The 15,151-nt window shown below is 35.3% G+C and overlaps 1 protein-coding gene across 1 annotated transcript in view; it reads left to right on the top strand.

Annotated features, from left to right (window-relative positions):
* The window catches only part of MYBPC1 (myosin binding protein C, slow type), a gene marked incomplete at its 3' end in the record, with an annotated part of 72,648 nt that extends 58,210 nt beyond the window's left edge, over positions 1-14,438 (top strand). Inside the window, exons 18-20 of the mRNA XM_011966642.1 lie at positions 76-209; positions 12,837-12,996; positions 14,320-14,438. Coding sequence (XP_011822032.1) covers positions 76-209; positions 12,837-12,996; positions 14,320-14,438 — 413 coding nt within the window. The remainder of the gene's footprint in view (positions 1-75; positions 210-12,836; positions 12,997-14,319) is intronic.
* Between the last annotated feature and the right edge of the window lie 713 nt (positions 14,439-15,151).

Genomic DNA, 15,151 nt, shown 5'->3' with positions numbered 1-15,151 from the left:
ATACAGCCAAACATTAGTGCAGATATTCACACAGAAATGACCGTCTGATAACAAAGACTATGCTGAATATTCTAGATCCTCCTAAGATCATCCTGGATGGTCTTGATGCTGACAATACAGTGACAGTGATTGCAGGAAGCAAGCTTCGTCTTGAGATCCCCATCAGTGGAGAACCACCTCCTAAAGCCATTTGGAGCCGGGCAGATAAGGTTTGTTTTATGCTTGCACACAGTTACATGCACACACACATATGCATACACACTGCCTACCCCACCCCTTGCCCTCCATTAGTCAGATGAAGGGAGAAAATGCATAAATGTACAGCAGTACAGTACAGTTGTAATTCCTTTGAAAAACAGAGATGACTGATTTTCAGGCAAATCTGATCATCATTCATTGACTTCTCGTATTTCTGACTATTACGTAGCAAAGCATGTTTTGATGCACAGTGAAGAAAGCCTCATTTTTATTCTAATGGAAATTGGGGGGATGAAAAAGGAAATGAATTATTAAATAAATGAACAAAGTCACTTTGGATAGTAATAAGTACAAGAAGATAATAAAAGAGAATGATACAATTACAAATGACTGCATAGTCAATGGCAGCCTCTGTGAAGAACAAGGAACCCATTATGTGAAGATCAAAGAGAAGAGATTTCCATATGGAGGCAATTATAAGTGCAAAGGCCAAGGGGAGAGAATGAGCCTGATGTGTTGGAGGAACAGAAGGAAAGCCAGCATGTCTGGGGCAAAGTGAATGATGGGGAGAAAGACAAGTGAGGGTGAAATGGTGGAGTAGTGCCAGCTCATGTGTGACTCTGTGGCTTTCTACAAAAATAAAAGCAAAAAAAAAAAAAAAGTTACATTTAAAAAGAAGACATGAGGCCGGGTGCAGTGGCTCACGCCTGCAATCCCAGCACTTTGGGAGGCTGAGGCAGGCAGACCACCTGAAGCCAGGAGTTCCAGACCAGCCTGAGCCTACATGGAGAAACCCCATCTGTACTAAAAATACAAAAAAATTAACCAAATATGGTGGCGCTTGCCTCTAATTCCAGCTACTCTGGAGACTGAGACACAGAAATCGCTTGAACCCAGGAAGCAGAGGTTACAGTGAGCCGAGATTGCGCCACTGCACTCCAGCTAGGTGACAGAGCGATACTCTATCTCAAAAATATTTTTTAATGTTAAAAATAAAATAAAATAATAAAAAGCAGAGTGAGACTTCTACTTTCAACCATAATTGAATAACAGGAACCAGATTTACCTACTCACTTGAAATAACCACCAAAACAGACAAAATATATGAGCAATGGGTTTCAAGACACTGGACATCAGATCGTGAAAGACAGTGACTATGAAATATGATGAACAAATGAAGTGAGCCCTATAATTGCCTCAAGCTTATTGCCATAAAAGAGTATCCAGGCAGTGGCACAAGAAAGAAAAAGCTGGACAGAACCCAGTGGACTCCCTAAGTTTAGGACTCCCATTGCACAAGGAGACCAAGGCAGCTAGAGTTCATAGGATACATACTATGCATACTGGAGGAGAGAGCTGCACAGAGAGTCCCCCTGAAGCTCGACAGAGGATCACGCTCAAGTATTCAGCAAAGATCAGTGTACATTTATGAGGAAACTACCCAAGATTCAAGAAAGGAATATCTGAAAGGATTAAAGAGAAGTGGACTGGCACTCACACAAGGCCAATAGTAGTGCCTGTTCCTCCTAGCTAGACGTGAAAACCTCATCATTCACAGTGCATTGAGTAGAGTACTCGGGAAAGCCTTGCCCCGGTTGCAGGAATAATTAACCCTAGACTGAGTACTGTCATGGACCCACCTAATAAGTCATAAAAACAAGCCTAAAAGATTCAATCAATTTCCAAATAATTTAATTGCATTTCAAAACAAAGCTCAAAATTTATATAGGAATACAAAAATATCAAGCACCCAACATGGCAAAATTAGCAATATTCTGCCATCCAGTCAAACATTATGGTAGAGAAATAAGCAGGAAAACACAGCTCAAAATGAGGAGGAAAGTCAGTTACAGCCAACTCAGATCTCACATGTAAATTAGATTTAGCAGTCAAGCATATGAAAATAGTTGTTTTAACTGTATTCCATATGTTCAAAAAGTTAGGTGGAGAAATGTTAAGCTCTTCATTTGAATTAAATAGAGAAAATTAAGTGAAAAAAGTGAAATGAAATGGAAAATATAAAAAGATCCAAATCAAATCACCTACAGATGAAAACAATAAAATGTCTCAGATAAAAAATATGTAGATGGAATTAATGGGTAATTAGACATTGCAGGTGAATTTGGAGACATAGCAATAGAAATGATCCAAAATGAAGTGCAAGAGAAAAAGTCCAAAATAATTTAAAGAATCAGTTAGACTTCCAATTTTCATTCTGGCATGTAATCAACTTAGAAGTTGCCACTCTATCCTAACAACAAGTAAAAAGCTGGACAATCTGAAAAATTAGCAACTCCTCTTAGATATGTCAGAGAATTGAAGATACAGGGCAAGCTGCTGAAAAGTGAGAGTGGAGTGACACACTGAAAGTGTTCGGAGTGAAAACCCACTAACCTAGAATTCTGTACCCTCTGAAATTATCTCTCAAAAGTGAAGGAGAAATAAAGACTTTCTCAGACAAACAAAGAGGGAATTTGTTGCCAATGGATCTGTCTTGCCAAAAATGTTAAAATATGTTCTTCAGAAAAAAGGAAAATAATATAGGTCAGAAACTCAGATCTGCATAAAAAGAAAGAGTATAACATAATGAATAAGTGAAGGTAAAATAAACTTTATTTTTCATTTTTCATACTCTCAGTTGATCTAACCAATAATATTTTGTTCAAAATGATAAAAGCAACAATGTATTCCATTAGGTATACTTATATAATTATATTTATGTATTTTTATATATAAGTGAAATGAATGACAGCAATAATACAAAAAATGGGAAAAAGGAATTAGGGACATTTCATTATTTTAAAGTACGTGCACTACTTGTGAACCACTGTAGTGTTGTTTGAAAGTGGAGTTGGGTTAATTGTAAATATATATTGTAAACTAGGGAAACCACTTAAAAAAGTTTTAAAAAGAGGAAGTAAAATTAATATGCTAATAAAGGAGAGAAAATGAAATCACATAGAATACTTAATTAAAACCACAAAAGGCAGAAAAAAATGTAGAAGACAATAATAGGAACAAAGAAGAAGGGCGACCAATAGAAAATAATAACAAATATGACAGATATTGATCCAGCAATACCAATATTTACTTTAAATGTCAATGGTCCAATATACAAATTAAAAGCCCAAGATTGTCAGAGTAGAGCAAAAACATGACCCAAAGATATGTTGACTATAAGAAACCCACTTTAAATATAAAGTTGCATCCCTGAAAGTATAGGGATGGAGAGAGACATACTGTGCTAAGACTAAACAAAAGAAAGTATGAGTAACTATATTAACTTCAGACAAAGCAAACTACAAAGCAAAGAAATTTATCTGGACTAAAAAGGAGCATTACATAATGATAATGATAAATGAGTCAATACTCCAAGAAGGCCTAATAATCCTTAACATGTATGCACCTAGAGTCTCAAAATATATGAGACAAAAACTGATAGAACGGCAATGAAAAATAGAGGCATTCATTATTATAGTTGGAGACTTTGACATCCCTCTATCAGAAATGGGCAGATTCAGCAGACAGAAAATCAGTAAGGACATAGCTGAATTCAACAGCACTATCAACCTATTGTGTATAACTAACATCTATAGATTACTTCATCCAATAGCAGCAGATCACCCATTCTTTTCAAGAACACATAGCATATTGACCAAAATAGAACACATTCTAGGCCATAAAAACACCTTAACAAATTTTTAAAAATAGAAGTCATACAATATCTGCTGTCAGGGACAATTTAATTAAACTAAAAATAAATAAATTACAGAAGTGAAACCAAAAATCAGTAAGTAACAGAAAAATAGCCGAAAATCCCTCAAATTCCTGAAGATTAAACAACACACTTCAAAAAAGAAATCTTAAAAGAAAATTTAAAATATGTTGAATTAAATGAAAATGAAAATACAACATATCAAAATGTTTAGGTTGTAGCAAAAGCAGTGCTTAAAGGTAAATTAATAGCAATGATTGCATATATTTAAAAATAAGAAAGACCTAAAACCAGTAATCAAAGTTTCCATGTTAGAAAACAAGAGAAAGAAGAGTAAATTAAATTCAAAGTAAGCAGATAAAAGACACGATACAAATTAGTGCAGAAATAAATGAAATTGAAAACTGGAAATTTAATAGAGAAAATTAACAAAAGCTGGTTCTTTGTAAATATCAGTAAAACTTACAACCCTCTAGCCAGGCTAAGTAGGAAAAGAAGAGTCAAGGCTAATTAACAGAAATGAAAGAGGGACATTACTATAAATCCTATGAACATTAAAAAGATAGTTAAGGAACATTATGAACAACTCTGTGCCCATAAATTTCGCAACCTAGTTGAAATGGACCAACTCCTTGAAAGATACAATTTCTAAAACTCACACAAGAAGAAATAGGCAATCAGAAAAGGATTATCTCTATTAAACAAATTGAATCAATAATTAATAACTTACAAAACAGAAAGCAACAGGCTCCAGTGGGTTTGTTGGTAAATTCTTCCAAACATTTAAAACAGAAATTGTGCCTTAATCTCTTTCAGAATACTTCCTAATTCAATCTATGAGGTCAGCTTTATCCTAATACCAAAGCCAGAAAATTTCAGACCAATATCTCTCATAAATGTAGATGCAAAAATCCTAATAAAACATTAGCAAATCAAACCCAACAATGTATAAAAAGAATTATACACCAGGACCAAGGGGAACTTAGTCTATGTATACAGTGCTGGCTAAAAATTTGAAAATCAGTTAATGTAATCCACCACATCAACAGGCTACAGGAGAAAAATAACATGATTATGTCAATAGATGCAGAAAGAATCTTTGACAAAATGCATGAAGAAAACTCTCAGCAAAATAAAAATAGAGGGAAATTTCTTCAATTTGATTTTTTAAAATCTACCAAAAAAACAAAACAAAACAAAACAAAACAAAACACCCAACAGCCAAAGTTACACTTAACAGTGAGAAACTTGACGCTTTCCTACCAAGATCAGAAATAAGGCAAGAGTGTCCTCCTCTCACCACTGCTTTTTAACATCGTACTGGAAGGCTTAGCTAATGCGATAAAAGGAAAAAAAAAAAGTATACAAATTGGGAAAGAAGAAATAAAATGGTCTTTGTTCACAGATGACATGGTGTCTGTGTAGAAAATCTAAAAGAATTGATACAAAAACTCCTGAAACTAATACTTTATAGCAAAGTTCCAGGATAATACAATGTTCCCATACAAAAGCCAATTGTTTTCCTTTATACCAGCAATCAACAAGTGGAATATAAAATTAAAAACATATTACCATTTATATTCATACCCCCCAAAATGAAACACTTAGGTATAAATCCAATCGGTACAAAATCTATATGAGGAAAACTGTAAAACTCTGATGAAAGAAATCAAAGAAAAAATAAATAAATGAAGAGATACTCCATGTTCATGGATAGGAAGATGCAATATTGTCAAGATGTCCCAACTTAATCTACAGACTCAATGCAATTCCAATCAAAATCCAAGCATGTTATTCTGTGGATATGAACAAATGGATTCTGAATTTTATATGCAGAGACAAAACTCCCAGAATAGCCAACTCAATATTGAAGGATAAGAACAAACTCAGAAGACTGATAATACCCAATTTAATGACTTACTATAAAGCTTCCATAATCAAGACAGCATGGTATTGACAAAAGAACATAAAACTTGATCAGTGGAACAGAATAGAAAGCCCAGAAATAGACCCACATAAATATAGTCAACTGGTCTTTGACAAAGGAGCAAAGGCAATACAATGAAGCAAAGGTAGTCTTTTCAACAAATAATGCTGGAACAACTGACAATGAATGCAAACACAGTCTTTATATCCTTCACAAGAATTAACTCAAAGTGGATCATATACCTAAATGTAAAATGTAAAACTATAAAACTCCTGGAACATAACATAGGTGAAAACCTAGATGACCTTGGTTATGGTGATGATCCTTTAGATACAACACTAAAGGCACAATTAGTGGAAAATACATTTGATAAGCTGGACTTCATTAAAATTAAAAACATCTGCTCTGCAAAAGACAACGTCAAGAGAATGAGAAGAGAAGCCATAGACTCAGAGAAGATAGCTACAGAAGACACATCTCATAAAGCATCATTACATAAAACATACAAAGAACTCTTAAAACTCAACAATGAAAGAATGAACAACCTGATTGAAAAATGGGCAAAGAGCTGAAAAAACGCCTTTCACCAAAGAAGATATATAGATGACAAGTAAGCATATGAAAAGATGTTCAATGTCTCATGTTATTAGGGTATTACAAATTAAAACAACAATGTCATTCACGCATTAGAATGGCCAAAATTCAAAACATTGAGAACATAAAATGCTTGGAAGGATGTGGAGCAACAGGAACTCTCATTCCTTGCTGATGGGAATGCAAAATGGCACAGTTATTTTGGGAGACAGTTTGACAGTTTATTACAAAACTAAACACACTCTTACCATACAATTCAACAATTGTGTTCCTTGATATTTACTCAGATGAGTTGAAAACTTACACCCCCACAAAACCCTGCACACAAGTGTTTACAGCAGCTTTTTTCATAATTGCCAAAACCTAGAAGCAACCAAGATATCCTTCAGTAGGTGAATGAATTCATAAACTATAGTACATCCAGACAATGGAATATTATTCAGCACTAAAAAGCAATAAGCTACTAAGCCAAGAAAGACATGAAGGAGCCTTAAATAGATATTACTAAGTGAAAGAAACCTGTCAGAAAAGGTTACATACTGCCTAATTCCAGCTATAGGACATTCTGGAGAAAGCAAAATTATGTAGGTGGTAAAAAGATGAGTGGTTGCCAGGGGCTGGGGGGAAGTCAGGGATGAACAAGTGTATGGAGAATTTTTAGGGCAGTGAAACAATTCTGTATGATACTGTAATTGTGCATACATGTCATACATTTGTCAAAACCCATAGAATGTGCAATGCCAAAAGTGAACTCTAATGAAAACTGTGAAATTTGGGTGATGATAATGTGTCAACATGGATTCATCAATTGTAACAAATGTACCACCATGGTGCAGGATGTTAATAGTCGGAGAGGTTGTGCATGTGTGGGGACATGTGATAGATGGAAACTCTCTACACTTTCCACTCAATTTTGTTGTGAATCTAAAATTGCTCTAAAAAATTAAGTTTATTAATGAAAACAAAAGAAAATTGGAGAAGGAGTATTTCCTCCTCTTCCATTTTCTGGAAACAAAAAAAGAGTATCATTGAACTGTGGAGAACTTTAAGCGGTCAAATACATGTCCCCAAAGACAGGACAGAACTGGAGTTCCCTAAGGAGAAGGAAAAAAAAAAATATTTAATTAACGATGGCCACACAGTTTCCAAATTCAGTAAAAACTATGAACTTACAGATGCAAGAAGCTCAATAAACCCTAAGCACAAGAAGCATTAAGAAAACTACACCAAGATCCATCACAATCAAACTGCTCAAAACCAGTGATGAAGAAAAATATTAAAAGCAGGTAGAGGAAAATGTCATATTAAGTAAAGAGAAACAAAGGCAAGGATGGCGTATTTCTCTGGAAGCATGGCCAGTGAGAAAACAGGAGCAACATCTTTAAAGAACTGAAAAAAAAAAAAACCTGTCAACCTAGGATTCTATACTCAGTAGAAATAAATTTAAGAAATGAAGGCAAAGTAAAATTATTTTCACATATACAAGAATTGAGAGAATTCATCACCAGCTGAACTGCACTACAAGAAATGTTAGAGGGAATCCTTAAAGTTAGAAGGAAAGTGATGCCAGCTGGAAATATTTTCACAAAAGAACAAAGAGCACCAGAAATAGTAACTACATGGATAAACATGGAAGATTTTTTCTTAATATTTAAGTATTTTAAAAAGAAAACTGTTTAAACAAAAATTATGACAATGCATTATAGGGTTTATAACATAAGTATACATGAAATTTATAACAACAAATATACAAGTTCAGTAGGGAAGAAATAGAAGTAAGAATTAGTAAAGGTAAAAAGGGAAGTGTACTACTGTAAATTTCTTCTACAGATACATCTTGGCTTATGATGGAGTTGCACCAGATAAACCCATAGTAAGTTGAAAATATCATAAGTTGAAAAAGCAGCTGGGCGCAGTGGCTCACTTCTGTAATCCCAGCACCTTGGGAGGCAGAAGTGGGCAGATCACCTGAGGCCAGGAGTTCAAGACCAGCCTGACCAACATGGTGAAACCCCGTCTCTACCAAAAATACAAAAAATTAGCCAGGTGTGGTAGTGCACACCTGTAGTCCCAGCTACTTGGGAGGCTGAAGTGGGAGAATTCTTGAACCCTGGAGGCAGAGGTTGCAGTGAGCCACTGCAGCCTGAGTGACAGAGCAAGGCTTTGTCTCAAAAAGAAAAAAAGGCATTTAATACACCTAACCTACTGAACATCATAGCTTAGCCTAGCCCACCTGAACATGCTCAGAACACTTACATTAGCCTACAGTTGGACAAATCTTCTGGCAACACAGTACACTATGGAAATCGGTTGTTCACCATCATGGCTATATGGGCTAACTGGGAGCTGAGGCTCGCTGCTGCCACCCACTATCATGAGAGAGTATCATACTGCATATTGCTAGCCTGGGAAAAGAACAATATTCAGAATTCAAAGTATAATTTCTGCTGAATGCATATTGCTTTCATACCATCATAAAGTTGAAAAATTGTATGTTAAAACCATCGTAAGTCAGGGACTGTTTGTAATATACATGAAGTGTCATATCACTTGAAGGTAGATTGTGAAAAGTTAAAGAGGTTTGCTATAAACCCTAAAGAAGCCACTAAAATAATAAAACAAAGAGTTATAGCTAATAAATCAACAAAGGAAATAAAATGGAATCATAAAAATATTTAACCCAAAAGAAGGCAGAAAAAGAGGCACAAAGAACAGATGGGACAAGCTGAAAATAAATGGCAAGAAGATTGAACTGCAAGGAGAAATCAAGGAATTTAAGACTTCAATATTCTTCTCTCAATAGTTAATAGAACAAGAAGACAGAAAATCAGTAAGGTTTAGAAGACTTGAACAATACCACCAGCCATTTTGAACTGATCATTTATAGAACTCTCCACTGCACAAAACAAAATGAGTATTATTTTAAACCGCACAGGGAACATTTAACAAGATAGACCATATTCTGGAACGTAAATAATTCTCAATAAATATTAAAGGATTCAAGTCATACAAGGTATGTTTTCTGACCACAATGGAATTAATTAGAAATCAATAATAGATATCTGGAAAAATTCCCAAATATTTGGAACCTAAACAACATATGTCTAAATAATTCATGGATCAAAGACACCATATGGTAAATTTAAAAATATTTATGACAGGGCGCAGTGGCTCACGCCTGTAGTCCCAGCACTTTGGGAGGCCGAGGCAGGCAGATCACTTGAGGTCAGGAGTTCAAGACCAGCGTGACCAACATGGCGAAACCCTGTCTCTACTAAAAATACAAAAAAATTAGCCAGGCATTGTGGTGTGTGCCTGTAATGCAAGCTACTCAGGAGGCTGAAGCAGGAGAATTGCTTGAACCCAGGAAGCAGAGGTTGCAGTGAGCTGAGATCATATCACTGTACTCTAGCCTGGGCAACATGGCAAGACTCTATCTCAAAAACAAAAAAGAAAATATTTATGAACACATCACATATTAGACTTGCGGAATGCTACTAAATTGGTACTGAATTTCCCTATAACAATTAAAGAAAAGAAATTTGTAAATAAAAACATTTCACAAAAGAAGATTCAGCTCTAGATGACTTTACTAGACAGTTCTAACAAACATTTAGCAAGAAACAATACCAAATTCTACAAAAACTCTTCCCCAAAATTGACGAAGAGAGAATAAGAATATTTACCAACTCATTCTTTAAGGCCAGTATTACCCTTATAGTAAAATCAGACAAAGGCATTCCAGGAAGAGCAAACTACAAACCATTATCATTCATGAACATGGATTTTAAAGTTCTAAACAAAATTTAGCAAATCAAATCCAACAATATATAAAAATAATAATATGTAATATATCATGACAAAGTAGGGTTTATCTCAGGAATCCAAAAGTTGGTTTAATATTTGAAAATCAGTTAATATAAGTCATGATATGAACAAGTAGAAAAAAATACAACTCTCTCAGTAGACACAGCAAAAACATTTGGCAAAATCCAGGATCCATTCCTAATATAAATCTCTCAACAAACCAGGAAGTAAAAAGACCCTCCTCAACATGATAAAAGACACCCACAAAAATTTTACAACTATTATCCTACTTAACAATGCAAAAGTGAATGCTTTTCCTCTAAAATCAGAAAGAAGAGAGATATGCCCACTCTCACTATTTCTATTCACCATCATACTTGAGCTTCTAGCCAGAGCAACCAGACAAGAAAAAGAAATAAAAGACATCCATATTCGAAAGGAAGAAGTAAAACTGTCTTTATTTGCAGATGACATGGTTACCAATGTAAAAAATTCAATGTAATCAACAACAATAAAAAAACTACCAGAACAACAAGTGTTCATAATAGCATTATTTGTAATATCCAAAAGCTGAAAACAACTCAAATATCCATCAACAGGTGAATCAATAAACAAATTTTAATATATTCACACAACAGACTACTTTTTATTCATACAATAAATACTATATTTATTCATACAATAAAAAGAAATACTGATATATACAAAAACATGGATGAATCTTAAAATAATTATGCTAAGTGAAAGAAAGTATACTAAAAAAGTATTTTAATGAGTTTAAAAAAAAAACCGGAACACTTTAAAAATGACAATTCCAAGTCCTGACAAGGATATGGAACAATGAAAGGTACATACATCACTTTTCCAAATTGAATGTACCAGCAAAATGGTACATCCTCTTTGGAAAATCATTTGGTGGTTTTTAATAAAGTAAATGTATTTTTACTATACAATTCTATGATGCTATGTCTAGTCATTCACCCAAGAAAAATGAAGACATGTCCACACAAAAACCTGTATATGAATGTTTTTAGCACCTTTGTTCATAATTGTCAAAACCTAGAAACAACCTAAAAGTCCAATTGTACAAACCCACAGTTGGTACATACATGAACTAACTACACATGGAATGTACAATGGAATACTACTCAGCAATAAAAAGGAATGTACTAGTTATACATGCAGCAACAAGGAAGGATCTAAAAAGTATCATGCTAAGAAAAAAGCCAGAAGCAAAGGCTACATACTGTTGGATTCAGTTATATGGCATTTGGGAAAAAGGAAAACGAAGGACAGATATTAGACCAGTGGTTCCAGTGGTTCCAGGGTGTAGGGTGTAGTTTAATTGCCAAGGAGCTTGGAGCCACGTTGAAGGTGATGGAAATGGTTTATATCTTGACCGTGGTGGTAACACAAATTTGTCAAAATTCATAAAACTATATTTCTAAAAAGTGTGAATTTTGCTCTATGTAAATTACAGTGTACAAGCAAACCAACAAAACAAAATATAGAAAACTGAAGATGATAGTGTAACGTGAGCCTATATAAACTTTTTTTCTCACATTAAAAAGAAAGGAGATGGATTAGCTTTGGGAGTGAGAAAAATAAAAAATAAAAACAAACAAGAACATCTATTACAATCTTACATTAGAATTTGGCTGATATGAGGAAATTTTGTTCTATTACAAAATAGAAGAATTAGAGAATTATTTCAGGTATTCTTACTGTGATCACAATCTTAGGTTGTTGAAGACTTATGAGTCCTAATACAGACACAAAAGAGTAGAGAGTTTACCTAGTAGTTAGTGGCAAATAACCAGATTCTAAATTACTTTGACCTTCTCTCTTTTTCCTCTTTGTATATTGGCTATTTATTGTCTTATAGAAGATACCACCTGGGAATCAGAAGAATGTAATCCTGCTTTAAATTTCACGTTTAAGAAAGAAGAAAAAAAAAGTGAAAAATAGAAGAAAAAGAAAATAAAAGAAAGAAAATATAATAGGAGGTTCAACCTCACTCTGTCTTTACTTTGGGAATTAGATGTTTATTCTTTTATATTTTTGCTAGAAGAAGAAAGTGGAAAATTGGCCTTGCAGCCTTCTTCAATCCTTTTCAGTATTTTAAAATTTTCCAAACATCTAAGAAAATGAACAAATCATTATTTAGTTGCTGATAGGAGTTTGAGGGTTTCTAATTTCATAGACAGGGCCTCCTCTCCTAGAATGACATTTCTGCACTTGTATTTTTAGCCCTCCAATTTTCTCTTGGGAAAGTTGGTGGCTAGTGGGCTTTGGGATCAAATCCCAATTCTGCTACTTCCTACCTGTGTGACCTTGAGCAAGATAAGTCTCAGTTTCTTTATGTGTAAGATGGTATAATAACACCTTGTCATTAGAGTTGGGGAAGAATTAAACTGAGAAAATATATAATAGGCATGAACACTATATAGTTACACTATATAGTCTGCCAAATATACTATATAATCTATACAGTCTACACTGTATAGTCTGCTCAATTCCTCAATTTATAAGACACTCTGAAGTAGCCCTTTTTTGTGTGTAAATCATGCCACATTTTGTTTCTCTCCTTCTTAGGCTATTATGGAAGGCAGTGGCCGGATAAGGGCAGAATCTTACCCTGATAGCAGCACTCTGGTCATTGATGTAGCTGAAAGAGACGACTCTGGTGTTTACCACATCAATCTGAAAAACGAAGCTGGAGAGGCACATGCAAGCATCAAGATTAAAGTTGTGGGTAAGTCCTCCAGGTAAACACACTTCTAGAATCAAGTTGACATGTCAAGATTCAGAGTAGACTTTCCTTCTTTGTCCTTCCCTTCCATTTCCTTCCTTTGTCTTTCCTTTGTCTTCTTTTTTTTCTTGCCTAGAGGACTTATCATTGGAGGAAGAATAGCTAAAGTCAGCCATTTGGGGTTGCTGGTCATTAGCTCTCCAAAGTCATATTCCCTTTTGGTGCCCTTTAAACATCACTGAAACACAATTGCTAAATAACTTCCCACATCACAATCATTACAGAGGGATAAGCTCTGCCTTGGTCCTTAGACAACTATCTGAGTGCATTTTTCCTAAGTCCCAAAACTGAGTAAAATGAGTCTAGCAGATTACTACTGTTCCAAGGTCTGATGCTCTTCTCTTCTCACTTTAGTTTCTCCTTAAATGACATATTTCAAATTGACCAAAAACTAAGGTCATTTTTATCAGACACCAAACTATACTTACAAGATACTGTGACTTGCCATTTCTGACTTGGATTTCTACCAGCCAACATCTGGAGTCTTGTAAAACTCCTTGATTCAGTTCTGCTGGAAGTTCACTTTGTAGTTAAAAACAACTACAACTACCACAACAACCATATTCAACATTTAGACAATAGTTTCTTGGTTAACATTTTTCAAGGCAAGGAATGAGAGTTTTGGGTTTCACATGGGGCTTATTCTGTAATGCTGGGACACTGGTTTGAGATATCATTATTCTTATTTGGGGTGAGGGGTGGACTTATCTTCCCTTATCCCATATTGAGCACAAAGTTTTGCCCAAATTAGTTACTAACTTGTATTAGTCTGTTTTCACGTTGCTGATAAAGGCCTACTAGAGACTGGGTAATTTATAAAGAAAAAGAGGTCTAATGGACTCACAGTTCCTTGTAGTAGGGGAAGCCTCACAATCATGGTGGAAGGTGAAAGCCATGTCTTACATGGCAGCAGGCAAGAGAGAGAGAATGAGAACCAAGCCAAAGAGGTTTCCCCTTATAAAACCATCAGATCCCTTGAGACTTACTCACTACCATGAGAACAGTATGTGGGAAACTGCCCCGATGATTCAATTCTCTCCCTCCAGGTCCCTCCCACAACATGTGGGAATTATGGGAGCTACAATTCAAGATGAGATTTGGATGGGGACATGGCCAAACCATATCATAAGCATAATTCAATAAACATGGAAAAGTCTCGGAAATAACAGTTTCTATGATTATCACCAAGAAACGTATTTTCCTATTAACTTTTTTTTCTACTCCCTCTTCCTTATTTTACTTTATCCTATTTTTTGTCTGCCACAGACCTCCCTGATCCTCCAGTGGCACCGACTGTGACAGAGGTGGGAGATGACTGGTGTATCATGAAGTGGGAGCCTCCTGCCTACGATGGAGGGTCTCCAATCCTAGGTAACTGCTTGTTGGTTAGTCTGTGTAACTGCCAGTACAGTTGTGTCCTCTTTACGCATCTTAGTACACAGCACATTTTAAAATATTGCTCTTAGAAGAAAACCTATTTTACTGTGACTTTATGCATTCAAAAGGAAATACATATGTTGAGATGCTCTGTAATTACTCGAGATTTAAATAACTCTGATGAATATCATCTGATTGCCGGTTTTCTTTTTTGTTTGACATTTATACACACTAATTTTGAGGCAACCATAAGGCTAACTTCCACTATCCTAGCCAGTGAATGTCTGATTCTACATGATTTTGTCTATGAAGAAATGTCTTTTAGAATTAAATAATTACGCTGAGCGTGGTGGCTCATACCTGTAATCCCAGCACTTTGGGAGGCCTAGGCGGGTGGATCACTTGAAGCCAGGAATTCAAGACCAGTCTGGCCAACATGGTAAAACCCCACCTCTATTAAAAATACAAAAATTAGCTGGGCATGGTGGTGCACGCCTGTGGTCCCAGCTACTCGCTACTCCGGAGGCTGAGGTGGGAGGATCACTTGAGCTCGGGGGCGTGAAGGTTGCAGTGAGCGAAGATCACACCACTGCACTCCAGCCTGGGCAACAGAGTGACACTTTGTCAGAAAGAAAGAAAGAAAGAAAGAAAGAAAGAAAGAAAGAAAGAAAGAAAGAAAAAGAAAGAAAGAAAGAAAGAAAGAAAGAAAGAAAGAAAGAAA

Source organism: Mandrillus leucophaeus, unplaced genomic scaffold, assembly GCF_000951045.1.
Source record: "Mandrillus leucophaeus isolate KB7577 unplaced genomic scaffold, Mleu.le_1.0 Scaffold768, whole genome shotgun sequence".
Classification (NCBI taxonomy): Eukaryota; Metazoa; Chordata; class Mammalia; order Primates; family Cercopithecidae; genus Mandrillus; species Mandrillus leucophaeus.
This window is presented reverse-complemented; position numbering and strand designations above follow the sequence as displayed.